The 27,528-nt window shown below is 55.3% G+C and overlaps 12 protein-coding genes across 12 annotated transcripts; 8 read left to right on the top strand and 4 right to left on the bottom strand.

Annotated features, from left to right (window-relative positions):
• The first annotated feature begins 31 nt into the window (after nt 1-31).
• On the top strand, nt 32-2,478 carry EV422DRAFT_160254 (ubiquitin-conjugating enzyme E2-binding protein). Its single transcript, XM_053064964.1, has 6 exons — nt 32-210; nt 264-1,013; nt 1,404-1,733; nt 1,839-1,998; nt 2,080-2,131; nt 2,214-2,478. The coding sequence occupies exons 2-6, from the start codon at nt 372-374 to the stop codon at nt 2,368-2,370; spliced, it is 1,341 nt and encodes a 446-aa protein (XP_052929730.1). The 5' UTR covers nt 32-210; nt 264-371; the 3' UTR covers nt 2,371-2,478.
• A 547-nt stretch (nt 2,479-3,025) lies between these two features.
• EV422DRAFT_617230 (uncharacterized protein) lies at nt 3,026-5,861 on the top strand (the record flags this gene model as incomplete). The annotated part of the gene is made up of 1 exon (XM_053073999.1): nt 3,026-5,861. The coding sequence occupies exon 1, from the start codon at nt 3,234-3,236 to the stop codon at nt 5,859-5,861; it is 2,628 nt and encodes an 875-aa protein (XP_052929729.1). The 5' UTR covers nt 3,026-3,233.
• A 264-nt stretch (nt 5,862-6,125) lies between these two features.
• On the bottom strand, nt 6,126-7,759 carry EV422DRAFT_159796 (uncharacterized protein). The gene is made up of 5 exons (XM_053064961.1): nt 7,387-7,759; nt 7,047-7,118; nt 6,841-6,917; nt 6,589-6,701; nt 6,126-6,502 (listed from the first exon to the last, which is right to left on the bottom strand). The coding sequence occupies exons 1-5, from the start codon at nt 7,607-7,609 to the stop codon at nt 6,265-6,267; spliced, it is 723 nt and encodes a 240-aa protein (XP_052929728.1). The 5' UTR covers nt 7,610-7,759; the 3' UTR covers nt 6,126-6,264.
• Nucleotides 7,760-8,185: 426 nt separating this feature from the next.
• EV422DRAFT_564066 (Ribokinase-like protein) lies at nt 8,186-9,954 on the top strand (the record flags this gene model as incomplete). The annotated part of the gene is made up of 10 exons (XM_053072155.1): nt 8,186-8,267; nt 8,336-8,366; nt 8,469-8,514; nt 8,622-8,675; nt 8,754-8,800; nt 8,864-9,062; nt 9,195-9,299; nt 9,365-9,482; nt 9,545-9,662; nt 9,744-9,954. 10 exons carry the CDS (start codon nt 8,186-8,188, stop codon nt 9,952-9,954), a joined length of 1,011 nt encoding a protein of 336 aa, XP_052929727.1.
• A 551-nt stretch (nt 9,955-10,505) lies between these two features.
• Nucleotides 10,506-11,538, bottom strand: EV422DRAFT_564065 (BET3 family protein; the record flags this gene model as incomplete). Its single annotated transcript, XM_053072154.1, has 5 exons — nt 10,506-10,537; nt 10,650-10,743; nt 10,814-10,906; nt 11,079-11,196; nt 11,354-11,538. 5 exons carry the CDS (start codon nt 11,536-11,538, stop codon nt 10,506-10,508), a joined length of 522 nt encoding a protein of 173 aa, XP_052929726.1.
• Nucleotides 11,539-11,780: 242 nt separating this feature from the next.
• EV422DRAFT_564064 (uncharacterized protein) lies at nt 11,781-13,182 on the top strand (the record flags this gene model as incomplete). The annotated part of the gene is made up of 4 exons (XM_053072153.1): nt 11,781-11,878; nt 11,973-12,340; nt 12,472-12,552; nt 12,608-13,182. 4 exons carry the CDS (start codon nt 11,781-11,783, stop codon nt 13,180-13,182), a joined length of 1,122 nt encoding a protein of 373 aa, XP_052929725.1.
• A 21-nt stretch (nt 13,183-13,203) lies between these two features.
• On the top strand, nt 13,204-14,250 carry EV422DRAFT_159892 (uncharacterized protein). Its single transcript, XM_053064963.1, has one exon. It carries the CDS (start codon nt 13,265-13,267, stop codon nt 13,874-13,876), a length of 612 nt encoding a protein of 203 aa, XP_052929724.1. The 5' UTR covers nt 13,204-13,264; the 3' UTR covers nt 13,877-14,250.
• A 1-nt stretch (nt 14,251) lies between these two features.
• Nucleotides 14,252-16,294, bottom strand: EV422DRAFT_159891 (O-acetylhomoserine/O-acetylserine sulfhydrylase). The gene is made up of 3 exons (XM_053064962.1): nt 15,943-16,294; nt 15,429-15,849; nt 14,252-15,346 (listed from the first exon to the last, which is right to left on the bottom strand). The coding sequence occupies exons 1-3, from the start codon at nt 16,093-16,095 to the stop codon at nt 14,574-14,576; spliced, it is 1,347 nt and encodes a 448-aa protein (XP_052929723.1). The 5' UTR covers nt 16,096-16,294; the 3' UTR covers nt 14,252-14,573.
• A 1,904-nt stretch (nt 16,295-18,198) lies between these two features.
• EV422DRAFT_159757 (uncharacterized protein) lies at nt 18,199-19,838 on the bottom strand. Its single transcript, XM_053064960.1, has 3 exons — nt 19,754-19,838; nt 18,929-19,683; nt 18,199-18,858 (listed from the first exon to the last, which is right to left on the bottom strand). Exons 2-3 carry the CDS (start codon nt 19,664-19,666, stop codon nt 18,379-18,381), a joined length of 1,218 nt encoding a protein of 405 aa, XP_052929722.1. The 5' UTR covers nt 19,667-19,683; nt 19,754-19,838; the 3' UTR covers nt 18,199-18,378.
• A 262-nt stretch (nt 19,839-20,100) lies between these two features.
• Nucleotides 20,101-22,160, top strand: EV422DRAFT_515927 (lactate/malate dehydrogenase). Its single transcript, XM_053069353.1, has 7 exons — nt 20,101-20,245; nt 20,321-20,479; nt 20,779-20,939; nt 21,011-21,115; nt 21,191-21,329; nt 21,396-21,647; nt 21,740-22,160. The coding sequence occupies exons 1-7, from the start codon at nt 20,243-20,245 to the stop codon at nt 21,872-21,874; spliced, it is 954 nt and encodes a 317-aa protein (XP_052929721.1). The 5' UTR covers nt 20,101-20,242; the 3' UTR covers nt 21,875-22,160.
• A 279-nt stretch (nt 22,161-22,439) lies between these two features.
• EV422DRAFT_491817 (GPI transamidase subunit PIG-U) lies at nt 22,440-24,639 on the top strand (the record flags this gene model as incomplete). The annotated part of the gene is made up of 7 exons (XM_053067564.1): nt 22,440-22,674; nt 22,752-22,941; nt 23,422-23,723; nt 23,800-23,893; nt 23,981-24,124; nt 24,198-24,322; nt 24,395-24,639. The coding sequence occupies 7 exons, from the start codon at nt 22,440-22,442 to the stop codon at nt 24,637-24,639; spliced, it is 1,335 nt and encodes a 444-aa protein (XP_052929720.1).
• Nucleotides 24,640-26,146: 1,507 nt separating this feature from the next.
• Nucleotides 26,147-27,296, top strand: EV422DRAFT_159618 (PRELI-like family-domain-containing protein). Its single transcript, XM_053064959.1, has 3 exons — nt 26,147-26,394; nt 26,470-26,531; nt 26,598-27,296. The coding sequence occupies exons 1-3, from the start codon at nt 26,250-26,252 to the stop codon at nt 26,928-26,930; spliced, it is 540 nt and encodes a 179-aa protein (XP_052929719.1). The 5' UTR covers nt 26,147-26,249; the 3' UTR covers nt 26,931-27,296.
• Nucleotides 27,297-27,528: the final 232 nt, after the last annotated feature.

The following is a 27,528-nucleotide window of genomic DNA, read 5'->3' as shown; positions in this document are numbered from 1 at the left end:
ATCTATATGGAGAGGCGCGTCCAGGGGGCCGGTGAATCAAATTGACAGCGGCCTTGCTTTATGAACGGCGCTGTACGCTAATTTTTCCATCAAGTTTTCGTCGAGCTTCCGCTGCCATTGGGCTGACACTGAAAACACAATTTCGCTTGCAACCTCGCATAGAACGCAGAAAGTTAGCACCTTTGCTCTCCTCCTGCCCGCTGTCCTACTGTAAGAGGATCCTCAGGATCGCGGTTCTAATCATTAATAAACATAATAAACAGGAACTGCGGGGCGTTTATTACAGTCCCCGTTCTGGTCCCCGTTAACGATTGATTGGTGATCTCTGGACTTTTCGGCATTCCTCAAAAAAGCCTGTTCAGGGGAGGACGATGACAGAAGAGGATGGAACCACCTCGGGGCACGAACCAAACCCAGGCAGCCCCATCCCATACTTCCTCGAAGTCCTCCTCAAACTCCGGTCACTCGCCGTCTCCTTACGCGGAGTTTCCGACGTCACCGCTGGTCCAAAACACCTCGCCGCGACTTTCCAATCAGCACGACACACACCAATAGAGATCCCATTGCCCTTAGAGGTCGATCCAGCATCGCTGAAGAAGATCCGTCATGATTCCGGAGTGGACGCTCAGCTGACACTTCGGTACGCGGCACGGATACCGGAGACGCCCAAGGAGCGTTTGATGGACGTGGAACCTTTACGTGGGCTGTCACAGGTTGAATGCCATCAATGTCACAATCCTCTCTTACTGCCGGGATCAGGGGAATCAAACGATAGCAGCGCATCGGGTCCCCGATTCAGCAGGGCGGTGGAGATGCCCTCCGAGTACTGGCACGAACTGACGGACTGCTGGGCATGCCACAAGGAGGATTATTCACAAATGCCAGGGCAGAAAGGCGGGGTCGTGTTGGCGGTCAAGGGCACGCTCCTGGTCGCCAAAAGCTACGTTGTGCTGCACCCGGATGATGTGGATCTGACGACGGCTGTGAGGGTGGAAATCGGTGAACGGGAAAAGGTGAGTGAGCGAGAACATTCTATTATGGCATCAGTTGGCGGCGTGCGAGAGGGTAGAGTTGCGACGGAAGTTATAGAAGAAGGGCGTCTCTATGAAGGCTGTCATATCGATACAAACTTCCAAAATCAATCATATTATTGAACGCTGTGAAAATACCTTCATGTCCAGAGCTTGTGGACACGAATCTACTACCACAATGGACATCTTTCTCGTTGCCTCCTTATTTACTCCCGGGTCATTCGGTGGAAGGTTGGCGGCGGGCCATTGGATTTGCGCCGGAATCAATGGAACATGCATCCTTAACCGAAAAGAGCATATATGACCTATAGCAAAGAAAAGGGGCATCGAAGGGCTAGAAAGTGACTTACTGATCCTTTCTCCGGTATGCAGGGCATCCTCCGCGTCGGCCGCACCGCCCCAGCCTACTGCACCCACTGCAGCCACGACATCGGCGAAGTGCAACTCGACCAAATCCCCGACGCCGGGACCGACATCCGGCCCTACATCCACGGCGTCAAGTTGTACAAGTATTGGACGGATCTTGTCGTTCCTTCACCGGCTTTGAAGGACGTGGTGGGGAAGAGGGGGAGTGAAGGGGAGCAGAGGATCCATGCCCATTTTGCGACGTATTTCGTGGAAGAAGTTTTGGAATCGACGGGTGCACATGCGGCGTTTCGGTTTGCGGTTTATGAGAAGGGCGGGGAGCGGCCGAGGATACTGGTAATGTTGTCAAACCTCCGGGGGGTGCCTCATTTCTGTCACGCGATTCGCATATCTCCCTCGTCTCAGACTCACATCACATCTTCCCCCCCCTTTCTTCGTCAGCTATGGGTCCTCAATCCGGACGTCCTGATCACCACCACCATCCATCCTTCCACGGACGACATCACATCCGTACTCGCCGCTGCGTCCCAGGAAACAATCGAAGCCGCATCGGCAGTCATCGTGGAGCGGTTGGCGAGGGAGCCGCGGGGCTTTGTTCCTGGTAATACTGCATATCATCATTGCACAGGCTTTCGAAGGGGCGTTCACTGATTTTTCGGAGCCCTTTTCGGTGCGATTGAAGCGCTGAAAGTGATGTACATGGACTGTCGGGCCGAAACCGCGGCAATCACCAGGTAAGGAGCTGAACAGACCTATCCAGCCTACACCGTCGGAAAACCTACGCCATTAATCCTCACCTATCCTTTTCTCCATCAGCACAATGACCCAATGGGCGTCCGACCCGCAAGTCGAACCTATCACCCTTCACGCAACGCTCTGCGAGGAAGTCCTGGCGTCTTTGAAGTTGAGTTCGGGGTATGGCGGTGGGAAGAAGATGGGGGGGTTTGAGGTCGGGTTTCTGTGTCGGGGATAGGGTCTGTAGTGCCGAGGGTAGGGTTTTTGGTGATACCCAGCGTGGGTGCGGTGTTTGGGATTGGTTACGCAGCGTACGTAGCTTTGCCCCATATAGGCGTATAGTGCAATGGAAGCGAATTTTTGGAGGCGTATCATACGGTTCCTCCAGAGACTAAACTCCAATACATATATGTGACCCATCTGGGTTCTTTCTCCCTTGTCGCTGGCAGCCAAAATGACGCCAAAATGCGGCCAAAATGGAAAAGCGACAAAGATCGGTGATGCGTTGAGCTCTGCGGGATCCCGCAAGCGGCCCTGGATCGGAGGATTGGGCAGCCTCCTGTACATGAAATATGCAACACATGAATCGGTCGACATCAGCCGGACAATAATACCCACCAGTGCCACCCCCGGCCTCGTCCGCTGGATTCCTCCCCTCGACCTTGATTGCAGTCCGTCCGCTTTCACGACCTCACACAGGTAAGAGCCCGGATAAAATAATGCGTCTATTGTATCATTACTCATGATTTCATGCAGGAAGCGACTATATGCTCAGATGAAGGACATGGAGGCCGCGGATCTGCAGTTTCCCGGTGTGCATATGTGGCGATGGGTTAGGGGACATGGTGGATGCGAAGTGCGAGAAATGCCCTGTTTCGACAGGCTCCAAGAATGGGTGGCGCAGCACGGGTCGGCCTGAGAGGCGCGTGACGTGTTCACCGCGTTCCCCTCTTTCCGCCGGGCTTCCCGTCAACTTCTCTGTCTGCGGTTTCTCGCGCGCCCTCGGACATTTTCCATTTCCATCCAGTCCCTCGAGAATGCGGCCATAGAAACTCGGTCAAACAGAAACAACTCAGCATACGTACTTACTCCCTCGAACAAATGACTCGAGAAACTCCAACACCGACCCTCCACCACACCTCCTTCCCCGGCATCTCACCCATCCTCCCAAACGAACTCACATCCCTCTACGCAGGCTCAATACCTCCACTGCATCGTCGCGCTCGTTCCGCGTATGTTAGGCCGCCAAGGTCAACCTTCGATGGTGATGCGCTCGGAAATGAGGCTGCGCTGGCGATCGATGCCGCCGGCTTTGTGGGGCCTATCGAAACGTACGGGTTTCGGCAAGTTGGAAGGGGATATGTGGACGGTAGTAGTGGCTATGGTGTCGCGGAAAAGGATGACCGTCCACGAACAGCCGCGCCGATACCCTTTTCATCCGATGTCAACCTACGAGAAAGACGCATCGCCACCGCAACGTCAACATCCCAACCAACGCCGATGGGACTGAGTGGAAGCAAATACGATCTATGTAAACGACCGCCGACCGCTCCGCCGCCTTTCGTCACGGTCTCATCTCCTTCATTATACGTCGAAGCACATAAATCGGCAACGTCACAAAGTTTGTTCGATATCCCCTCTTCCCGATCAGACAATCGGCGCCTACCAGCCGATAGAGAGCGGCGGAGAAAGAACACCGCAAAACACACCTCATCGCCATCGCCTCATAGCCCATACCCACCCTCGTCCGCCGACGAGTCCGACAACAACTCCAACTCCGACGACGGGCCCGCCCACGCATCGGAACTCGTCCGTCCACCCCCAGCCACCCTCGCAACACCTACACCCCTCCTCACAGACACATTCTTCGACGACATCAGCGGCTGGCACTCCTCTGACGAAGACGCAGCCACCACCCACGCGTTCTCGGGGGCTGCATACCAGTATCTCCGTTTCGACACCCCGAATGACGGGCATAACAGAGACGCGGACGCCTCGCCGGCGCCGGGGCCGGATGTTGTGAGGAGATTGAGGAGGGAGGTTGGGAAACGGGGAAAGAGGAAGGTTCCGGGAAAAGTGGTGAAGAAGGAAGATGGGGGCTTGTCGAGGGCGCAACGCAGGAGTAGGAGACGGAGTGGAGGGGGTGGTGAGGAAGATGAGGAGGAGCGTGGTGGGGTTGAGAGACCTGTGTTGGACACGGGGACGACGACGGCGCTGAATACGATTGCAGCCATAACGACACAGAAGACAGGAACACCCCCACCACCGTCCGCCGACCCGTCCCCCATCCCAACACCGCCCCCGCCTCGCCGTCCCAAAACAACCCTCGGCCGGCCGCCTCCCACTTCACTTCTCGAACCCATCCCAATCCCCATCTCCTCCCCCTCCCTCCTCACCCCGCGCCTCCCACCAGCCTCCCTAACCGCAACGCGGCCGCCAACAACAACAGGGAAAAAGTTCGCCCGCCCCCCACGGTTACCTGTACCGCAACCGGTGGTGGACGCGCTTGTGCCGGATGTGATGGCGAGGATGAGGAGGCGGTTGCAGAGTTCGGCGAGGCCGGCCGGGAGGCGGGGTGGAAGTGTGAGCCAATTGTTGCCGCCGGCTGCGGAGACGGTGGCGGGACTGATACCTGCGACGGTGGGAAGCCATCCATCAGCATCGATTCCGTCGGCGGCGGCGTTGGCGATTGAGGGGGCGGTTGTTATGGGGACGCGATACTCTGCCAAGGGTGTAAGTGGTGCGGGTAACACGGCCAGTCTTACCATGACAACAAGCCCGGCAGCGACAACGACGACAACAGCGGCACGGATAACGTCCGCCCACTCATCACCCAGAGAGTCGACGACGTCCACCTCGCTGACGGTCCCCGCCCAGCCAACATGGCCACGCCCAAAAACTGCCGGGTCAGCATTGATGAGCGTGCCCGTTCCCGTCGCATCCAAATCAGAAGCACTCTTCCCGTTAATCCATCCTCCCGCGACCGTGCAGAGCGGGGCGGGTTCGATACCACAGAGACGGGACCACCTAGCGATGCGGCCACATACAGCGGCCCCAGGTGCGGGGGGCGTAGGGCGGAGTCAGTCTGCGCCCAACGTCAACGGTGGCGGGGAGCCCACTGTCGAAGCTCCGACAAAACCCAAATGCTCCGCCTCCTCGACATCTTCAGCAATCGCGCCCCCACCACAGCCCCAACAACAAACCCCACCCCCGGGCCACCCCTACTCCATCCTCCACCCGCCCGCCCCGCGCTCCCCGCCAACACTCCCCAAATGGTTCGCCGCCCCACCCTCCCCGCGCCACCGCCACCACCACTCCCACCCGACTCTCACCACCCTCCCATCCAGCAACATGATGAATCCCACACACCAGCAATATAGGTCAGCGACCCTCGATAAATTCGCAGCGGCGTTGGGTGGCCGCGCCCCGGTCTCCGCGTCGATGTTGGCGATCACGTCTCCGACGACCCCGACGACGCCGCTGATGCCTGGGCCAACGGGCGTGCATGTTGTGCGGAGGGCGGGTGGGGGTCGGCGCCTCGTGCGGAATGGGGAGCCGTTTGAGGTGGAGGACATGAGGGTGTTGGCGCTGACGAGTGGTGGTGGGGGAGGTGGGGTTGCCGGTGGGGAGAGCGGGGCGGGGATGGTTGGGCGGGGTGCGCCGATACGGTCGTTCCGGGAGTCGGTGTGTGGGGGGCGTACGGCGGGAGCGAGGGCTTTTGTAACTTGATGTTTGGGTGGATGTGATGGACACGAGGGCACCGTTATCCCCCTTTCCTTCACCGAATCCATATCCGAGGCGCAAGCTCGTCGAAGAGGAAGGTTTTTGGTGTATATTGCACATATCTTTATACATAAATGATAATCTGACACGCGAATAGAATGCTCGGTCCCCTCAGACCGCCAGGAGATTCTCCAAGTCGGTGTGCCGAAGGAGAACGTTGACTCCGTGTATTTATGTGCATTGATTCTGCTCATTCCCTCAGGTTCTGAGGTTCTGCGATCTTTCCGCACACCGCCTCGAAGGCCATCCTTTTTCCAAAATGCGTCAGCCACTCCATTCCAAAATCGGGGTCACAATCCCCACCCGAAGCCCGCCCGGAATCAGATCTTACCCCTTCCTCCCAACCACGCTACGCCGCCTTCCCACCCTTCCCCTTCCCCTTCCCCCTCCCGCCGACCTTCTTTCTCTCCTCCCTTCTCTCTCTGAACTGCCTATACCCCTCGCGGAACTCCGGCGGCACCTTCCACAGGAACGACAGTGCGTCTTTGGGCGTATCTTTTGAGGTTGTTTGCGGTGGTTGGGAGGAGTCCGAGTGCCCGATTTGCATGTTGAAGGGGCGGAGGGCGTTGTTGCAGCGGCGGGTGTAGCTGTGGGTTGAGACACGGTGAGCAGGGGTGATGCGAGAATTGGAACCGCGAACATCTACGATTGTCTATGAAGATGGGTAACTCACATCCTCGCACTCAACAGTTTCGCGCGCATGGATCCGCTTGCGAGCAGGATGATGAATGCCGATAGCGGGACGGTCACCCCAAAGACGTGCCAGGAGCTTTGTTGCGGGATGCCCTGTGTGCGATGAAGAATGAAGGGTGAAAAGCCCTTTCGCTACTGCGATCCCTGTACGCTTCGGTCGGTCTCCACCATGCCAACGTCGATAAAACGCTCCACCAATCCGCCAGGTAAGGACCCTCGAGCAAAGACATACCCGCTCATTGACTTTATCGTTTGTGACGATCCGATATGTGCTCCAAGCCAGGAGTAGGAATAGGAGAAGAACGCCAGCTATCAAGCATGGTCGCAGATCGAGTGATTAGCGCGGAAAGCAAAGAGTTGAGACAGAGGTTGGGTGGGACCCTGAGTCTCTCTCCGATTTCCCGGGGATTCCTGCATATCTGCACTCGGCCGCCTTACCTTGCCACCGCCTTTGCTCCGTCCGCGCATCATTCAGGCGGGATCGCAGCTGTTCCTCAAACCTGGACAGATCTGGTGAAAGCAACAAGGACAATATTGAGATTTTCGTGTCGTTCCTCATATGGGGTCATCTGCTCCGTTGTGCTTTCCAAGGTGACCCCGGCTCCTGTTCATCCTTCTCAATGACGTTTGTAGGGTCATGTTCCCAACCTTCCCTCATGTCACATTTGTTTTCCAGCGGTGACCTGGTCTCCAGGACTCACTAAAGCCCACCCCAGCCAACCTTCGCCAAACCGCCATTCCCACCCCTCACCCTCACCCTCGCCTACCCCAAACCCACCTCGAAAAGCCTCCTCCTTTGCATGAAACCTTCTCTCAAACGCCGACCGTGGGATGTTCATCGACGGCACCGTGTCGACATTGGCAACGGGGGAGGACGACGCAAAGTCGTCTTCGTTTTGCTCCATATCTGCTTCTGCTTGGGAGTGGGAGGACGGTGTGTGGGCGGGGCCGAGAGACACAGAAGCGGTGGTGAGGGGTGAGCGGGGTGGGCGGCGACTCATTTTAGGGGGTTGTTGCGTGTGATGGATGGGTTGGATGGAGTCAAGATGATCTCTCGTCAATTCTGGTGGGTCTGGTGGGTCCTCGCCTAAGAACCGCGCGCTTTGTGAAATGGACAGTTGAAATCAATTTTGGGGTGGTGTAAGAGAATGCTCGCTCATGTCTCATATGGTCAACGTCTATGTATCAAGCTGCATGAAGACTGAAACAGGAGAAGGAAGCGACAGTACTCCTACTCCGAGGGCGTTGTTGCAGCGGCGGGTGTCCGGTAGCTTCACCAGCTGTGGGTGATAGGGACACCGATGACTGTGCTTCCATTACATGGCTGCCCTCGGCGGGTTAGCGGCCTCCAGAGAAGACTCCCGTCTCCCTTCTGCAAAGCCCTCTGGGCCTCCGCCTCGTTTACGTCACCCTTTCCCATTCCAGGTGGCATCCCGTCCTTTCCGAACAAACACATTCCCTTCCCAGCGAGGAGTTCAGCGACTGCGACAGATCCAGTAGAAAAAGACTCCATACCGTCCACTCTCACCGCTCTACTGTTCCAAACGAACGCAACTATAATTTCCAATTTCGTCAAGATGACCGCACCAGCCACCCTCATCACCACCATCAAGAGGCTTATCCCGCCTCTCAGCGGCGCGTTGCACAAGGGGCAGGCAGGTCAGTTCTTATACTGCTGTTCTCGGAAAAAGTGTTTGTCAGAAGCTCATATGTTTTACGTTTGGCAGGTCGTATTGGTGTTGTTGGTGGAAGCGAGGAGTGAGTAAATCTAGAGGCTGTCGACGCGAAAACGAGGCGGAGATGGACTGAAATGAGACCGAGGCTGACGAGCAATGCTTGGAATCATCTCTCTGTGTGCAGTTATACGGGCGCCCCGTACTTTGCGGCCATTTCGGGGTTGAAACTGGTCAGTTTTGAGCATGTGGACTTCCCTTGCCACAAGGGACAGCAACACAGACAGGGTTTATGGACATGGGCTGAAGTCGAAGCGTCTGCGATTGGATCTCATACTAGGGCGCCGACTTGTCGCACGTCTTCTGTGAAAAACACGCAGGCACGGTCATCAAGGTACGGTATGGATCGCACGGGCTAGAATTGCACATTTCTCCTCTCATAACACGTCCACCTCTCTCAATCCAAACCCAGACCTACTCCCCCGACCTAATGGTCCACCCCTACCTCCGCAACACCGAGTACGTCCCCATCCCCATCTCCACTTTTCCATTCCTCCCACACTCACCCCAACACCAATCTAGCTCCCTCGGCCACCCCCCCTCTTCGCCCGAAGGCAAAAAAATCATCACCGACCAAATTGAGCGTGTCGCATCCACGCTCTCCCGCCTGCATGTGCTTGTTGTTGGGCCCGGGTTGTCGAGGGATGAGGTTATGGGGGAGATGACGAGGCAGATTGTGGAGAGGGCGAGAGAGGAGGGACTGCCGTTGGTTATTGATGCCGTGAGTTTTTCAAGTATTTGATGGTGCCGCGGAAAGGGCTTGCGTTCGTTACTGGCGCGGACGGGACACTGGATCATTGGTTCGCGTTTCTTTCTCCTGCGATGGTTTTGACACGCCCTTCTTTTTATGCAGGACGGCCTCCTCCTAATCCAATCCGACCCCGAGCTAATCAAAGGCTACACCCTCGCCGTGCTAACCCCAAACGTCAACGAGTTCAAGAAATTGTGCGAGTCGCAGGTACCTCATACTGCCCATCCCCACCCATCCGTTCACCATGAGAGATTGATTGTTTGGGATTGTAGAATGTGAAATTTGACGGCGACCACAAAGACACCGCCGCGCAAAACCTTAGCAAAGCTCTCGGGAACGTGACTATATTGCAGAAGGGGCCGACGGATATCATTTCTAACGGGAAGGAAGGTGAGTCCCCAACATTTACATCACCCATTTATGACCAGCACTAGCTAACCATCTACGATCAGTTATAAAATGTGATACGGAAGGCAGCCCACGCCGCTGCGGCGGCCAAGGCGACCTCCTGTCGGGCGCGTGTGCCGCGTTCTTGGCTTGGGGGAAGAATTACGAGGCTAAAGCTTGGGAGTACGTATACCCCTTCGACCCCTTTCCCCAACCGTACATGTAACATGTACAGCACGACTAAGCACCGATCACCTCCACCAGCCACCCGCCAAACCCCGACCTCGACACAGACTTCCAAACCCGGCTTCCCCTCCTCGCCGCCTGGGCCGCGTCGCATACCGCGCGGCTGTGCTCAAAAAGGGCGTTTGAGGAGCGGGGGAGGAGTGTGACGACGGGGGATATGGTTGATGTGATTGGTGGGGTCTTTGGGGAGGTTTGGGAGGGGGAAGGGGTGGTTAGGTCACAATTGTGAAAGGGTTCTTAGGGGGTGGGGTAGATGTAGATGTAGTGTAGTATTCGCAGGTTTTGCTATGTATCATAAACGGCCACCGCCCCCCCGCTTCCCCGGTCTTGTGCACAACGTCCCTGCGGGCGTATGATGTGCTGAAGTTGGGTATGACAAACAGCGCCTGCCCGTAACGGCAATATGGATACCCTGCAAATGTACGGGGCAGTTTCACAAGACATGGTGGGGTATGGGGCGCGTGCACGGCCCACCGAGATGGGCGCGTGTCGATATTCTCTGTGCACGCGTCGTTTCTTTTGCAGGGGCCTCTGATCAGCACCAATGGCGGGTGGGGGCAGCGTCCGTCCGCGATATATGCGACAACTCCATCTATCCCTCCCTCCTACCCGGCCTTTCCACCATCAACTACGTCCTTCCAAAATTGTCAGTTAGGCGGGCAAAGTATTCCCTCTCGCCCCCGCCCCATCCGCCACGAAATCCCACCATCGCACCGTCCCACGGAAATATGCATGCGCGAAGGGCACCACTTCGGCCCCCAACGACGTCCCCAGCGCACCCTATGGCTTAGATATCTTGATCTGAAACGTGCCTACATAACAAATGACGCATCAGACAAACCCCCAATGGAGTGCAGGCTCTGCATACCCCGACTCATAAACAGCGATTGATTGTACGGGAAGACGGAAAGATACAAGACTTACATTGCGGCACAGTAGACACCTCCCCAATGACAACACTCGGCACCCCGAGGTTGCTCAGGGCGCCGCGGATGAGACCACATGGGAAGGCTAGGTGCTATACACATAAAACGTAAGTGAGTGTGAATGGAATGCTTTCAGTGGGATTTGATGGGAGGAAAACATACAGCAAACGCCTGCCGCCCAAGATCGGTACTTGTCCCGTCGCCGGACATGCGTGAGAACCAGCGGAAGTTGTTGTCTGTCAATACATAAACGCCCTGTTGATGGAAATCGGATAGGAGAATGAGTCGATGAGGCCACCGGTCGGTTGAGGACGCTCCTCCTCATCGCCGCCACGCACAACCCCCATCCCCTCGACTTCCATTCAACAGCCCCCCGCGACCGCATCCCCCCCACTGGACCAGCAGAACCCTCGTCCCCGGAACGCACCCGATGGTTTGTCTTCAAGTTATCGATCTGCTTCTTGAACACGGCGATCCAGAAATCCTTGCAAATGAACTTAACCACGTCTAGGTTGTCCATGAAGCGTGGGCGCTCCCGTGTTATCCTACGGGGGAAACGAAAAGGTTCCACGGTTGAGCTTCACCGGGGGTGTCCCTTTTGGTCCTGAGTTCCACATGCGCACCTCGATAGTTCCCCAAGACATGCAAGTCCCAGCCGTCCCCTCTCAATCCCTAATCACTCTCCACTTTATCCCAACGCACCTCTCAACCATCGCAACCCCAACACGGTACCCCAAATTCTCGAGCTTGAAGTACGCGGCCTCCTTATCGTTCTCGGTCTCGGTGGGCAGACGTCGCATGAGGTCGACCATCTCGACGACGAGAAAGTCGAGGGCGGAGTCGGCGACTAGACGGCGGTCGTCGTGGCCGAGGATTGTTGTTGCCATTGTTGTGGTGTGGGCGTGTGGATGGGAGTTGCTGGACAATAAGCGACATAAACTTGGTGGGACGGTAGGCTGGACGGTAGGGCTGTTACTCCAGTATCCTAACCCTAACTGGGGCACCTAACAATCAGAGTACTGTATGAGTGCGAATAGAAGAGTAGAAGCTCCTGCAACAACAACCCCTGGCAATCTTCCCTCCGCCTACCCCCACATCCCAGCCCAGCCAACACAACCACACGCACGCAATGTCCCTCCGATCCCGCATCCTCCTCGCCGGCGACATCCACTCCAAAGTCGACAACGTCTACCGCCTCGCCATGGCCCTGCAGACTAAAAAGCTGATGTAAGAACCACCAACCCCCCTCCACGACGGTATACTTCCACGACGGCTTACAAGTAGACGAAGGAGGCACTGAAGCATTGATCGGATCCGATAGGCCGAACCTAGTGATTCTGACGGGCGACCTCATCAACGCCAACCACGACTATCAATCCCCGTCGTCACCATCATCCTCCTCAGTCTCATCACAATTGACCCGTATGCGAACAACAGCCGAAGAAACCCAATTCCGCGCCGTGCTCACCGCATTCGGGAGTATATCCAGGAATGTGATGTACGTGCCGGGGAATCATGACCCGAGGGAGGCGTTTCCGGATTTGGTTCCTGCGGTTGATTTGGGGGTGAGGGACGAGGGGAGGGAAAGGAGGGACAACGGGGAGGAAGCGTTGAAACATGCGCCGTTGTGGCAGCGGATGATGTATGAGACGGGCGCTGTGAATTTCCATTCGAGGCTTGTGCGGTTAGGTATGTGTTTGCGTTTGTTGGCCTTGGGTTGCATTTTGGGTGTTGGATGAAGACGAGGTTCGTGAAAGGGAACGGTAGCAACCTGCTTTCGCTGACTTCCACTACCTATTCTTTGTTTTTTCGTTTCACAGCCCCGAACCTCGTAATGGCCGGTCTAGGCGGCTCCGTCCCGCAAACCGACTACAACCGCCCCAACACCACAATCCATCCAGGTACGTCTACCCCTACATTCAACCCCTCAAAACCCTTCTGACCCCCACCCCGAAGGCTATCCCTACACCGACCCCCTCCTAAAAACCGCCCTCCTCAATCTCCTCCGCGCAAAACGGCACTTCCTAACCCTCCACCCCGCCTTCAACATCATCGCCAAATCCCATCGGCGCGCTGACACATCTCCCTCCTCACTCCCGTCCGCTCCCACGACCCCAACAGACCCAGACACACACATCCTAATAACCCACTGCGGCCCCGCGCGCTGCGCCACGACCGACACATACCCCAAACCATGGCTCTGTGATTCGAAGAGGATCGAGAGCGGAAGTGATGGGGTTAGGAGTGTTGTCACCCATATGTGGTGTCAGGGTGTGCAACCACCCCCACCGTCATCCACCTCGCAAATCACAACCCCCACGGGTGATACCCAACAGCAACCGCCGCTATTATTCCACGCCCACGGCCACGCCCACACCTCCTGGGGCCTGTCCCAGCTCGGCAACGTGCCTGTGATTAATCCGGGGGCGTTGAGGGACGGGCGGTATGCGGTTGTGACGGTGGAGAGGAGCTGGGGGGAGGAGGGGAGGGTTTGGAGGGTTGAGGATGTAAGGTTTGGGTGTGTTAGGTGATGTGAGAGGAGCGTGGGGGGGGGGGGGGGGAAGACGGCGGGCTCTATTAGGGAGAGAACTCGGGCGCCCACCCGTGCAAGGAATGAGAATGAGGCGAGGCGGGAATCTCCGTCCGCCAGATGAAGCACCCCTCGACATTGGCGAAAGAAAAACACGGATGGATCCAAACCGTCCCCGCTCGGCCCCGGTCCATCTGAGCGAATCTCTCCTTCCCCGGCTTTGCCCTGTGCCGTGGAGTTGGCCCCCGGCTTCTCCTCCGCGCGTTCTCCCCCCCGCCTCCCCGCGCCACCAAAAGGGTGATTATCGAGTGCACATCCCAGTGGAATTATTCAGAGTTTATTTCACTGGTTGTTTGGCGCCGAGGACCGTCACATCAAGCAAGGGGATCCTGCTCAGCACCCACCCACTCTCTGTTGGATTTTGTTTCCCGTCACCCCCCTCTCGGGTATGGTCAACCAAAACTCCATACCCTGATCATGAAAACGAGCGGAAAAAAGGGACAACAAAGGGGAGCGAGATGAACGCATTGCGGGGAGGCGGGCGGAACGTCGATGGACCCCGGACGAAAGACTACGGCGGGCGAGGACGGAAGGACGGGACGACGAAAGGGAAAGAGGGGGAAACCAGTGATTCCTCCCGCCCCCCTCAGGATCTCGCAGATGGGTCGATGTCTGATGGGCTTCAGGAGGTATGACGATCCACCTCGTTTCGTGTGGTTTGAAAGGAGGCCGCCGGCCCGAAGACTGATTTGACCGATCCCGCCCTGCGCTTCCCGCGGGGTCTGGGTGGGGGAGAGGCTTCCTCTCGAGTCGATGTGAGCATTCGGGGGCGTTCTGTTCGCCTACCCACCGTCAAAAATGGGGGGAGGTGGGGTTCCGTTTTGTTCCGATCATTTTTTTTTTTCATGGTTTTCCATTTGGGGGCAACAAACATTACGACGGATTCGGTGGGGACATGTTTGAAACCTGCAATTTGTACCTGATGGCTTGTATGTATATGGGTTCGTGAATTTCAAGTACAGTACAACTACAAGCATTCGATTCTGTTGCACATCCCAGCGCGCACGCCTGGACCGGCTTGGTTGTTGGCGCTGGCTTCGGAACGCGCGCAGGGGACGACAGAGATCCCAAAGTCGCTCGCACTTACTTTCCGAGTTCTCAAAAGAAAGAGTCTGATTTGCGAAGACTGTCTAATATTTACACCAACCACAGGAAAGGGAACAAGATGGAGGAAACGGGACGACCGAGCATGATGAGAGATCGTACAAGCTACACTAGGACCTGCCAAGAAGCGCAACTCGAACGTATATAATGAAGAGTGAGGGACCGGATGAGCACACTAACTACGTTTCCAGACTTGTCTGTGAGTATAGTAGATAGGGGTTGGGTTCTCTAGTTGATCGGGTTGGGAGCAGTAGACGCCGCGGCCTTCTCCAGCGCCTGTGCAAAGTCTTCCTTGATATCCTCAATGTGTTCCAAACCCACCGACACGCGAACAAGGTCACCAGAGACACCGGACGCGACCTGCTCCTCCTTGTTCAGCTGCTGATGCGTTGTGGACGAGGGGTGGATCACCAACGTGCGCACGTCGCCGACGTTGGCTAGGTGGCTTGCAAGTTTCACAGAGTTGATAAACACCTTGCCGGCCTCCTTGCCGCCCTTCAGACCGAACGTCAGGACACCGCCGAATCCGTTCCGCAGATACTTCTTCGCGAGCTGGTGAGATGGGTGGCTGGGAAGACCGGCGTAGGATACCCAAGCGACTTCTGGGCGCGTTTGCAGCCATTCCGCTAACGCTTGTGTGTTCTCGACGTGACGTTGAGCGCGTAGGGAGAGTGTTTCCAAGCCTTGGATGAGGAGGAAAGCGCCAAAGGCGTTTTGGCACGGTCCGAGGTCACGGAGCTGCTCCACACGGACCTTGATGCCGAAAGCAACGTTCACGCCAAGAGCGCCGGTGGGGCCAAAGGCGTCCCAGAACTTGAGACCGTGGTAGCCGGGGGAAGGCTCGGTGAATGTTGGGAAGCGGCCGTTGTTCCATGGGAAGGTACCGGCGTCGATGATGACACCTCCAATGACGGTTCCGTGTCCACCAATCCACTTGGTTGCGCTGTGAACGACAATGTCGGCACCGAAGTCAATGGGTCGGCAGAGGTATGATCCCATTCCTGCGAAATAAGGAGAGAAAAAGAATCAGAGACGATTTCCGACGACATCAATCGAACGCACGAACCCAACCAAAATACCCACCGAAAGTGTTGTCGACAACCAATGGTACACCGTGAGCATGAGCGACCTTTGCAATAGCCGAAAAGTCCGGCACGCTGTGCTGCGGGTTCCCGATAGTCTCAACATACACCGCCTTCGTCTTCTCATCAATCAGCTTCTCCAGCTCCTTCGGGTCGTCTCCATTGGCGAACTTCACGTTGATCCCCAGACGTGGGAAAACGACCTTCATCTGGTTGTATGTTCCGCCGTAGAGGTAGCTGGCAGCGACGATGTTGTCTCCTACTTGTGCGAGGGTGGAAAGGGCGAGGAATTGGGCGGATTGACCACTGGATGTGGCAATCGCGTGGACACCGCCTTCGAGGGCTGCCATGCGCTTTTCGAAGACGTCGTTGGTTGGGTTCATGATACGGCTGTAAATGTTGCCGAACTCCTCCAAGCCGAACTGATGTGGTGGAAGGAATAGATAAGTCTTGAAGCCGGGAAAATTTCAAGCAGGTGCCAAAGCCAACATCGTATCACTGCTCCTCCTACATACCAATCGGGCGCCATGGTCAGCGTCCTTGAACGTGAAGGACGTTGTGGCATAGATGGGCGTGGCACGGGCACCGGTGGACGGGTCCGGCTGAGCTCCAGCGTGAAGCTGCAGAGTCTCGAACCGGTAGTTCTTGTTCTCAGGGTCGAGCGACATTGCGGTGAGTGAAGATGCTTATGGGGAGATCCTTAGTTGGAGATGAGAGTGGTCGATGAATTGGTATTGCAGACGTTTCAGTTGGGGTGCTGGACAATTGAGGGAAAACGGTGGGAACGCTGTGCTTTTATATGCTTCTCTGGACGAGCTAGTTACTAGTAACTTTCCCACGGGGCCAAGGTTTACTGTATGGTGGCACATGAAAGATAAGGCCAGCGACACACAGAGCAGCCAGAATCCCGCCCGCAGGCCGAGCGAGACCCAGACCGCAGCTCTCCCGCCCCGTTCTCCCACGCTCTCTCCCATAGCACGCACGACGCTGTCGTCTGTGTGTGGGTCTGGCAGCACGCAATACGCTGCCAAATCCATCTCAATCTCCCCTCGCTTCATGTTTACCCTCACACTCTGTATGGGGCATTGGGGCATGTGTCATCCATCAGCACCAGAAGCATGAGCGTCGTGCACAACCCTCCTCGATGATGCGATCCAAACGCGTCGCCATTGGCCAGCAACGCAAGGCCTTAATTACGTGACTCACGCACTTAGCAATGTGTACATACGTATACTGGCGTTTGGGCTTTTGATCGGCTTCAAATTCAAATGGGAAAATCCCTTGGAAAGGAGCCCAGACCAAGAGGCAAAAGTCAACATGGGGGTAGACGACGATGAGGACGACGTGGCGGGTCGCTCGAGTTTCGCAGCCTGGGCTCTCAGCCCCTTCATTCTCTTAAGCGCTGCCTCCTGCGCTTCGATCTCGGCGTCATTGTCCGCATCATCTTCCGAAGGCATTTAGAAACGGTGACAATAGTTGCTCCCGCTACCGTACTGCTGTTTGCTTCGAGGTTGAGCTTTCGACGTGCTCAGAATGCTCCCTGCCGGGATGCGGTGTTCACAATGCTCGCAATTGCCGCCCTTCGCAACGGCAGAATCGAAAATTGGGCCCAAAAACGATCGTCCTGGTCGTGGTACGGTGCACACAGCAGACGGAGGGCTCACAATCAATCAATCAGATATTCACGAATAAACTGCACACCAAAAATATGAGGTCGAACCCCAATGACGTTTTGACGCTTTTTGAACCCATAAACAAGGACTATTACGCCGCCTGCTCCAAAACTGCTAACGCTCTGAACCTAACCCTACCGGAACGTACCCTATCCCCATGAAACCTGCACAGAGACCAGTGCAAGCAAACCCACCATGCGCTCCATTGAAACCCGACTCACGACCCAAGGCTAATGGGTATCTCACTCCTCAACCGCGCCCGCGTTGCACGTCGGACAAGTACCCTTCTTCTCCATCCACTCCCTCCCACACCTCTGAAGAAACTGATGCCCACACTTCAACGTGCACACAGCCCCACACTCTTCCTTCATCAACAAATCCAAACAAAAGCAACACGCAGAACGTACCCTATCCCCATGAAACCTGCACAGAGACCAGTGCAAGCAAACCCACCATGCGCTCCATTGAAACCCGACTCACGACCCAAGGCTAATGGGTATCTCACTCCTCAACCGCGCCCGCGTTGCACGTCGGACAAGTACCCTTCTTCTCCATCCACTCCCTCCCACACCTCTGAAGAAACTGATGCCCACACTTCAACGTGCACACAGCCCCACACTCTTCCTTCATCAACAAATCCAAACAAAAGCAACACGCAGAACGTACCCTATCCCCATGAAACCTGCACAGAGACCAGTGCAAGCAAACCCACCATGCGCTCCATTGAAACCCGACTCACGACCCAAGGCTAATGGGTATCTCACTCCTCAACCGCGCCCGCGTTGCACGTCGGACAAGTACCCTTCTTCTCCATCCACTCCCTCCCACACCTCTGAAGAAACTGATGCCCACACTTCAACGTGCACACAGCCCCACACTCTTCCTTCATCAACAAATCCAAACAAAAGCAACACGCAGAACGTACCCTATCCCCATGAAACCTGCACAGAGACCAGTGCAAGCAAACCCACCATGCGCTCCATTGAAACCCGACTCACGACCCAAGGCTAATGGGTATCTCACTCCTCAACCGCGCCCGCGTTGCACGTCGGACAAGTACCCTTCTTCTCCATCCACTCCCTCCCACACCTCTGAAGAAACTGATGCCCACACTTCAACGTGCACACAGCCCCACACTCTTCCTTCATCAACAAATCCAAACAAAAGCAACACGCAGAACGTACCCTATCCCCATGAAACCTGCACAGAGACCAGTGCAAGCAAACCCACCATGCGCTCCATTGAAACCCGACTCACGACCCAAGGCTAATGGGTATCTCACTCCTCAACCGCGCCCGCGTTGCACGTCGGACAAGTACCCTTCTTCTCCATCCACTCCCTCCCACACCTCTGAAGAAACTGATGCCCACACTTCAACGTGCACACAGCCCCACACTCTTCCTTCATCAACAAATCCAAACAAAAGCAACACGCAGAACTCGAGGGAGTACACCAGGGAATCCATAAATCCCCCGCAGGGTATGTATTGGTCTGGATAACAAGCGAGTGCCAATGACACACCCCGAGGTCATCGCTGCTGAAGGACTGGTAGCAGTCGGAGTCGGTGATGGTCTTCCAGTCGCATTGGGCGCGCTCGAGGTGGCCGGTTTTGGGGTTAAGTTTGAGTCCGAAGAAACGGTATCGGCAGTCGCTGAAGCCGCAGTCCTTCGTGGGGACGTAGGTGGAGCATTCGGGGCACTTTGATTTGTGGTTGTCATGCAGGGTGTTGTATTCGGTCATGCCCATGTTGATGCAGACCTGCGAGGGATTTATGACCAATGAGTGACTCGGATAGGTTAGGTCCGAATGCAGATACTTAGACACAAACCCATTGATTGTAAGCGGCACATTTACGGTTCCGGCATTTTCCTTCGAGGGTTAGCCCGGGAGCGACGACGCGCCAATCAGGTGCCTTGTCGACCCACTCTTCCTTCTTCGGCCCTTTCGGGTTGCTCATATCGACGAATTCCATCCCCCCACTCCCGCCACGCAGGCGCAAGACGAGGTGTAGGGTGGACTCCGGCTGGATGTTGTAGGGGACTCTCCACGGACGCTCATTCCACGGACGCTCATCCACTTTGCGCTTCTTCCGAATGTTGAAATCGCAGAGGGCCCGCAGATCCAGAAGTTGTTGTCCTGCGAAAGCGGGCTTTTTCTGCTTGGGCTGGGGAATACCCTCCTCAGCATCCATCTTTCGTTTGAGCATTTTCGCCACCGCCGTCACGGTGCTGCTTCCCACTTCTTGGAGAGTGAGTTTCTTGCCGGCGACGGTTTCTATTACTTGTACGGCCGGAGGGACGTGCAGAAACCAGTTTGCGCCCAGAGGCTCAAAGTAGGAGATCGGTTTCTTTCCGTCGATGTCAGGCCACACACGGCGGTTTCCAATCCCGAGACGGAAGTCGCGATCAATGTGGAGATCCTTTAGAAGACCGAGAATGTGCTCGTGAACCACGTCGACCGTGAGCTTGTCAACCGTAGCCGACGTCAGCGGGATGCGGATGACGTCGAGGGCATCTAGACCAGACGTGTGAAGCGTGATCACCGGGCCGTTGAGTTCACCGGACATTGTTGATTTTTCAGTTCCTGTAAAGGCAAATGGGTGAGACGAGTACCTCTGTTCGCGAATAGCCCGGTTGAGTGGACTCTGACTGACCTGAGGATACTGCCTTGTCCTATCTGACGTATTTCCGCTAATTGCTCTTGGACACGCAGCTACTCTGCTTGTCTCTGCTCTTCCTCCTTTACCCTTGATTTCTGTGCCAGTTCCTTCTGCGGCTAAACGTAGCTGTGTGTTCTCTGTCCAGCTTCGTGTGAGACGCAGCTTGCTTGCGAGTCTCCCTACTATACTTGGCGCCAAGGACACAAAAACTGTGGAGAAAAAAATGCGGAGAGAGCGGAGAAGCTCGATGACTGCCTCTGACAGGATTGACAGCGCGTATACTACGTATTCAATGCCACGCGCCTCCGATTCCTCCCGGCCGCCTGTGACCAGCCAAAAAGGCCAAAACTCACAAACTTGCACGTTTCCCACGGGCTTTCTGCAAATGCAATTTGGCTTATAACCCTCAGTTGATCTAACGTCCCTCGACATATCATCACTGTATTTTCGGGCATATCCTATTTACCAAATAACAACCTCACTATGGTAGGCCTTGCACTCAGCAACCGTCTTGTCCGCGCTGGATCAAAAAGCTCACGATCATCCAACCCTTTTTCCCAGGCAAAAGTAGCAGTTCTCGGAGCAGCTGGTGGCATTGGCCAGCCCTTGTCCCTGCTTCTTAAAGCGAACCCGCTCGTCACCGAACTCTCCCTCTATGATGTCGCTCCTTCCGTAGTCGGTGTCGCTGCAGATCTGTCCCACATTAGCACTCCTGCTAAGGTAATTACTCGTGGGAGCGCCGGAGGGAGATAGGAGAGGGATCGTGAGCAAAGCAAAGCCGGTGTAGTACCGATACCTGCGAGGACGCGTGGCTTGATTCGCGCAACGGAGTCTGCGACCTGGAGCGCACAAGGGCTGCTGCGAGCGAGGCGCATGGGCTGCTTGAAGCAGGCGCGCCATAGGCCAACCCCGAGGCGCGAGCTGCTCCCCTCACATACCTAGCGAGCGCTGGCAGTCATCCATAGCTTCGCTTCATCCAACCGTCGGTCATGCACTCACATCCTTTCTTGGCATCCCAGACAACGGCGTACAAGACAAATGAGGACTTGGAGGCAGCTCTTACCGGAGCTCACGTTGTCGTCATTCCCGCTGGAATCCCCCGCAAGCCCGGCATGACCCGTGATGATCTCTTCAAGATCAACGCCGGAATTGTCAAGACCTTGGCCACCGCCGCTGCTAAGTAAGAGGAAGAGACGCGCGGACAATTTAATCGTCATGGGCCTACACTAACATGCAACTATTTGTCTTCAGGTACTGCCCCAAGGCATTCATTGCCGTCATCTCCAACCCCGTCAACTCGACTGTGCCCATTGCGGCGGAGGTTTTCAAGCAACACAACGTCTACGACCCCAAGAGGTGAGTGATAAACAATAACATGAGTTCGCATGCAGACCATACGTTGGCTGTTCTTAATGCATTCTTTCGAAAAAGGATCTTCGGTGTTACAACGTTGGACATCACCCGTGCCAACACCTTCGTTGGACAAGTAAAAAACGCCGACCCTCAGAGCATCGCCGTGCCGGTCATTGGCGGACACTCTGGTGTCACCATCATCCCCATTCTCTCTGCGGTTAGTTCTCACAGTCGGTCACATTGGTTTTCGTGAGCATTCCCAATCTCAAACATTCACACTCAGTCTGGCCACACCTTCTCCGACTCTGAGCGTGACGCTCTCACGCAACGCATCCAGTACGGCGGCGATGAGGTCGTCAAGGCCAAGGATGGAGCCGGCTCTGCTACCCTCTCCATGGCATACGCCGGCGCGCGGTTCGTCAACTCCCTCCTTGAGGCCAGTGTCGGAAAAAAGTCTGGTGTTAAGGAATGCACGTTCGTTGCGAGCTCTGAGGTTCCGGGTTTGGAATACTTCTCGACGGTCGTTGAGCTTGGGGTACGTGTCCCTTCTTTGATCGCTTCCAAACCCAACTACGTGTTGTGCAATTCGTCTCTGACATCATTCCTATGAAATCCACATATATACAGCCCGAAGGAGTCTCCAAGATCCACCCCGTCCCCGCACTCAACGACTTTGAGAAGAAGCTACTCGACGCCGCCATCCCGGAACTGAAGTCCAACATCGCAAAGGGAGTCGAGTTTGCCAAGGCATCATCTGCGTGAGTTTTTCGTAACAAAGCGAGAAAATTAGATGTCCTTTGTGCTGATTGCGTCTCTTTTCGGCGTAGTTAAGTTCGGCATCGCATTTATGATCTGAGGGGGTTGCAAAAGATACGCTGTGACAAATATCCAGACGCGACTGTGACTCTGAGAGTGTAGAATTTCGTCGTAGCGTAGGACATGCATTGCGGTATATACAGTAGGTACAATGGAAAAAAATGATACGGTCTCCAAAGCGGCAGTTAGTGTACTACGTTCACATCCACATATATACAACTTGGAGAAATGATGCTGGGGCGCGAGTTTTGCGATTTGTGGGGTTAGGGTTCTGGCGTACGCGCGCCTACGTGCTCACTTCCGGTTGCAATTTCCTATGTAGCCTCTCTGGTAGCCTCTACACCACCCTGACTTCGGGCGGTCATCTTCGGGATTGGCTTTGGTTTGGTTTCCCAACGCACAGTCACTCGATACGTACAGCTTCGACAAAGGCCGTATCACCAGTGCAACGAACAGCAGCACGCGCGCGCCATATCCGCCTTACTCCCCTCCTCATCACCCTTCACCCACAATGCCCGCCGAATCACCAGCAACACCTACCCGACCCCCGGTGCCCTCCCTGGCCGTCTCCCCCACCAGCCCCGTCTATGACAGCGCCGCTCAAGACCCCTCGCAGGACCCCGTTGTACATATCCCGCTATGGGTTGGCGTCCTCGTCCGGATCGTACTGTTCTTTTATGTCGGCGCAAGCGGGTTTTTTCAGGAGAGGGTGGAGACTACTACGCCTGTGAATGGGTGGAAGCGATGTATGTACGTTTGTGTTGAGAGAACTGTGAAAGGAAGGCTTACGGTCGGTGTTTCTGACTCGCTCTATGTTCTTTAGTCAAGGAAGGACTGTATCTTTACCAACATGGCATCCCCCCGTACGAAGGCGGCGTCTTCCATCAGGCCCCGCTCCTCCTCCCCGTGTTCACCTACCTCCCGCCCATCCTCGTCCCCATACTCTTCATATCCCTCGACTACGCGATCGCCCGCTGCCTCGTGGCCATCGCGGCACATAAGCGCAATCTGCAGTTGATGGAACACTGGCCGGAACCGAGTACGAAGGTGGTAGAGCCGGGGGGGATACCCGAGGGCGTAGAGGAGGAAACGGATGTGGTGGATGAGTTGCGATCGGGGCTGCATGGGGGTGAGACGCAGACGCACGCGCGGCAACGGCGGCGGTCGTCATCTGCGAATCGGAGAGGGAGCAGATGGGCGGACAGTATGGCCGAGGATCTGCGAGCAGCGCCCATGACGCCGACATCATCAGACATGCCCAAACGGCGCCGCTCGTCGTCCGCGAACAGGCGGGTGCATAAAGCCGATACGCTAGCGACCAGCGAAGCCGAGCTGTCCAGAACGCGAGCGCGGAAGAATAGTTTGAAACCGTCGCGCCAGCAAAACCCGCTCACCATCGTCCCGCCCTGGCATGTGTTGTCGGAAACAACCGAGGGGGCACCGAGGAGCGCGATAGGGGCCCGCAAACAAAGCCTGAAACCCGGCAGCAGCAGCAGCAGTGACCCCACCAAACCCGTCGACGTGCTCATAAACCCCACCGACGTCGGATCCATGTACCTCCTTAACCCGCTCAGCGTGATCACATGCCTGTCGCAGTCGACACTGTTATTCATGTTCTTGGCGATTGTGGTCGCGCTGCGGCAGGCGATTGAAGGGAACAGGAAGACGGCGGTGGCGGGCGTGGCCGTCGCCGCGTATTTGGGGCTGTATCCGGTCATGATGGTTGTGCCCGTGACGTTGCTTTTGGTGGGGGCCAAGACGAAGGCGGTACTGTATGCTGTGTTTGGACATGCATGTTACGTGTTTATGGTGATTGAGCTGACTTGGAATTTGGATGGTCTTGTAGATCAAGAGAGAACTAAAGACAACAGTACCCCTCCTCGTCCTCTACACCAGCGCCCTACTAGGCCTGTCGTACCTGCTCGTCGGCACGTGGGACTTTCTCAACGCTACTTACGGGGTCATGTACGTGCCAAATTCCCCCCTCTCCCCCTCTCCCCACCTCTCACCTTACTTTCCGCTCACTTATGCCTCTATGATTTCTTTTGTTAGTCTCTTCGTCCCAGACCTAACACCCAACATCGGCCTCTTCTGGTACTTCTTCACCGAGATGTTTGACTCGTTCCGCACATTCTTCCTGTGCGTGTTTCAGATCATGGCGTTTGCGTTCGTTATCCCCATTGGGCTTGTTCTCAGGTTGGTGCTATCACTTCCACATCCTCCTCTATTTATCTCCTCGTATTGATAAATGGAATTTGGATTTCTGTAGGGACCACCCCCTCTTCATCGCATACGTGTACACCGGCATCATGGCCGTTTTCAAATCGTACCCGACTGTAGGCGACACGGCCCTCTTCCTCGCCTTCTTTAGCATGCATCGGGAGGTTCATAAATGTGTGTCTGTCGTTCCGCCACCCTTCCCCCTTCCCCATCACAGCCCCCACTTACTCATTACAACCCCCACAGACATGCGCCACCTCTACATAACAGCAACAGCCCTCTTCATCGCCCTCCTGCTCGGCCCTTTATTCCACCACCTGTGGATCTACGCCGGCAGCGGCAACGCCAACTTTTTCTATGCGATCACGTTGGTGTTTAATCTCGCCGTTGTGGTGTGTTTAACGGACTCGGTGGGGGCGCTTGGGATAAGGGAGTGGGAGAGGACACACGGGGAGGGGAGGCGGGGGAGGTGGGTGCTTGTTCATAAATAGAGAGAGGGGGGGAATCTTGCACTGGAGGCCGCAATCTGGTTCAACGCAGGTTTCGGCCATCTTTCAACTACCGATGACTGCGTCAATCATAACATCCACCGCAGCCCTACTGAGATGCCACCCCGTTCGTGGGAAACCCTGTCTTGTACGACTTTAGCTGATTCTTGATAATGCAGTGTCCCTGGTACGTAGTACCTACTATGTACTGTATGTACATGTATGTGCACAAGGAGCATAAAGCACGACGACAGAGCCAAAGGCTACCTTGCTTTTGGGCTTTCCCGCATCACCAAACAAACCCCTCGAAACCATACCGAAACTCACTAACTCATCACCTCTGACGCTCCACGAGTGTGCAAGAAGTCACCTGCATCAGTCGCGGCAACCACACCCTCCTCCCTCTCCCCCCGTTCGTTCCCCGTTCAAGAACGCTTTTCTGTTATGGACTACCCGTGCCAAGGTCTCGTATCATACTCGCCCGCAGTCGCGCCGATGGCGCTCCGGCGACACTCTCTAGAGAGTGTCCGGCTTCACGCGCTCGAGTATGATACGATAGTAGCAGTAGCAGTAGTAGCCCCACGTAGTAGCAGTGCAGTAGTTTTGTCAATTGGGTCAAGCGCGATCATTGTGACTTACCCCTCAGGCACGTGGTTTGACAGCAACTGACACTATAATGCGTCTCGCCCTTTTCCGCTCCAGGAAAAAAGGAGCTTCCTCGTTTTCAATGCAGACCGCTGGACAGGCAAGGGCAACGTGTGAGTGCCGTTGGTGCGGGACTTCAGCGGAATTGGCAGGGCTATCAGAATCAGCAAAAATATCTGAAAAAAGTTCCAAACTGGCCGAGTTACGGCTGGTTTTGTAAGGTCCTTGCAGATTTTGGGAGGAGTGCCATCATGCACCGCACAACTTCCTTACCATCATGAGGCGTTACGCTCTCAGAAACTAGAGTACAAGGAACAAAAAATTATAATTGCGCAAGGTGATCTGGCTCAAGGCAGACATGGTATGGGTGTACGGACCTCTGTCACTTTCACCCATATTTCTCAGAAGCCTGTGATTCAAATCGAGTGTTGTTTATTGTGAACCTCAAGCCTAGGAGGTGCTGAACCCTAATATTGCCAGCGGAGGTTCTGTATGTGTATGTCTGTCGCAGAGATGGCCATGATGTTGGCAATGGTGGGTAAGGAAGACAATTTCGCGACATAGTCCAGTTACGGGTGGCGCAGCACGGGTCGGCCTAAGACTTACCTGGAGGTGTATACAGTACATGCGCGTACGAGTCGCTACGAGAGGCAACTGCTCCAACTGCCACGAAGCCTACCTCTCCTACCTCCATCCTGCCATTCTGAATAGTCACCTCCCTGACCGACATCCCAACGCCAGCCGACGAAAAAGCCTTCCATTTAGTTCCAGACCGGCTGTCAAAGCGCCAGTATTGCGACTTCACAAGGACCGTTCTTGGTCCAACGGTCCAGGTGTTCCACCTATACGACAAAGCCAGTTGGACCTACCCATTGACCCCGTTAAACTGCACCGACCACCTCAGCGTCCCACATACGATACATATATAAACACACTCAATATACATATACCTGTTCCGACTCGCAACGATGCCTCAGTTCTTCCAAACCACCAACTACATCCAGCACAATTGGGCAAACGTTACCCAGGCCGTATGGCAAAAATACCCAAACCCGTTTGCGTCCCACGTGCTGTCGTCCGATGTCGTTGAGAGAAGGGTCGATCCGGTGACCGGTATGTGGGCGGGAATGGTGGGGTAGCCTTTGGGAAAGGATTTTCGTACTGAAGCGTGGTTTTTGTTTTCGTTAGGTGTCATGAGTACCACGAGACTGTTCTTGAAGAAAGGAGCTATACCAAAATGGGGCCGTTCGGTTCGTATTTGGGACGTGCGGATATGGAATGGATGGCTCATAGACTAAACGACTTCAAATTCTTAGCTATTCAACGTCCGCGACGCCTTCATCCTCGAAACCTCCACAGTAGACCCCCGCACCCAAACCATGACCACCGTAACCCGCAACCTTTCCCACAAGAAGATCATGCTTGTCGAAGAAACCCAAACCTACACACCCCGCATAGACGATCCCATCAACTGCACACAATTACGCACCAACGTCCGCATCATATCAAACACCGGCTGGGCACCCATCAAATCCAGGATCGAGGGCTTTGGGCTCTCCAAATTCAAGGATAATACCATTAGGAGCTCGAAGGGGCTGATGCATGTGTTGGAGAGGCTGAAGCATCATCAGGGGGAGGTGATGAGGTAGAGATGCGGATTGCTGCCCCATGTCGACTGCTCGTCGTAAGAGCGTCTGAGCGTCTGAGCTCGTTTTTGTGTATCCTTTTTTTTATTCCTTTTTTGCGAACATCCACAATGTCATCTGTTCATAGTCTCGGCACTCTCGCGATTGTGCAGTCTCCCCAGCGGAATGAATATGAAGTTTGCGCCGGTCGTTGCTACTACATGTCCACACACATACACAATCCGCATATCCGCTACCTACAAAATATAGAACGCACAAACTCTACGCCGCAGATGAACGTGGTGGCGCAGAGGTAGTGACTGTTTCGCGCTTGCAAATCTCAATCAAAAGCGTTTCAATGTATGGGGAATCAACTAATCTTCATGGTCGACGAAGAGTCACCATGGGAATATAGGGAGGATCACAGCGAAAGTCCAGGCCTACGTATTAGATCCCCCTTCCCTTTCATATGTGGATGTGCTAATGGAGCCTACAGCTCCAGTCTTGTCTAAGAATGTATACATGCGATGTACAATCAAGGGCAAACGGAGGATGTACATGGTCGATAAATACGACATCACGGCGACACGGCGTCAGTGAGGGGTGAAGCCTTTTCTTTTCT

This window comes from Fimicolochytrium jonesii (assembly GCF_025526975.1).
Source record: "Fimicolochytrium jonesii strain JEL569 chromosome Unknown EV422scaffold_2, whole genome shotgun sequence".
Lineage (NCBI taxonomy): Eukaryota > Fungi > Chytridiomycota > Chytridiomycetes > Spizellomycetales > Powellomycetaceae > Fimicolochytrium > Fimicolochytrium jonesii.
The sequence above is the reverse complement of the archived record's forward strand: the minus strand, read 5'-3'. Positions and strand labels throughout refer to the sequence as shown.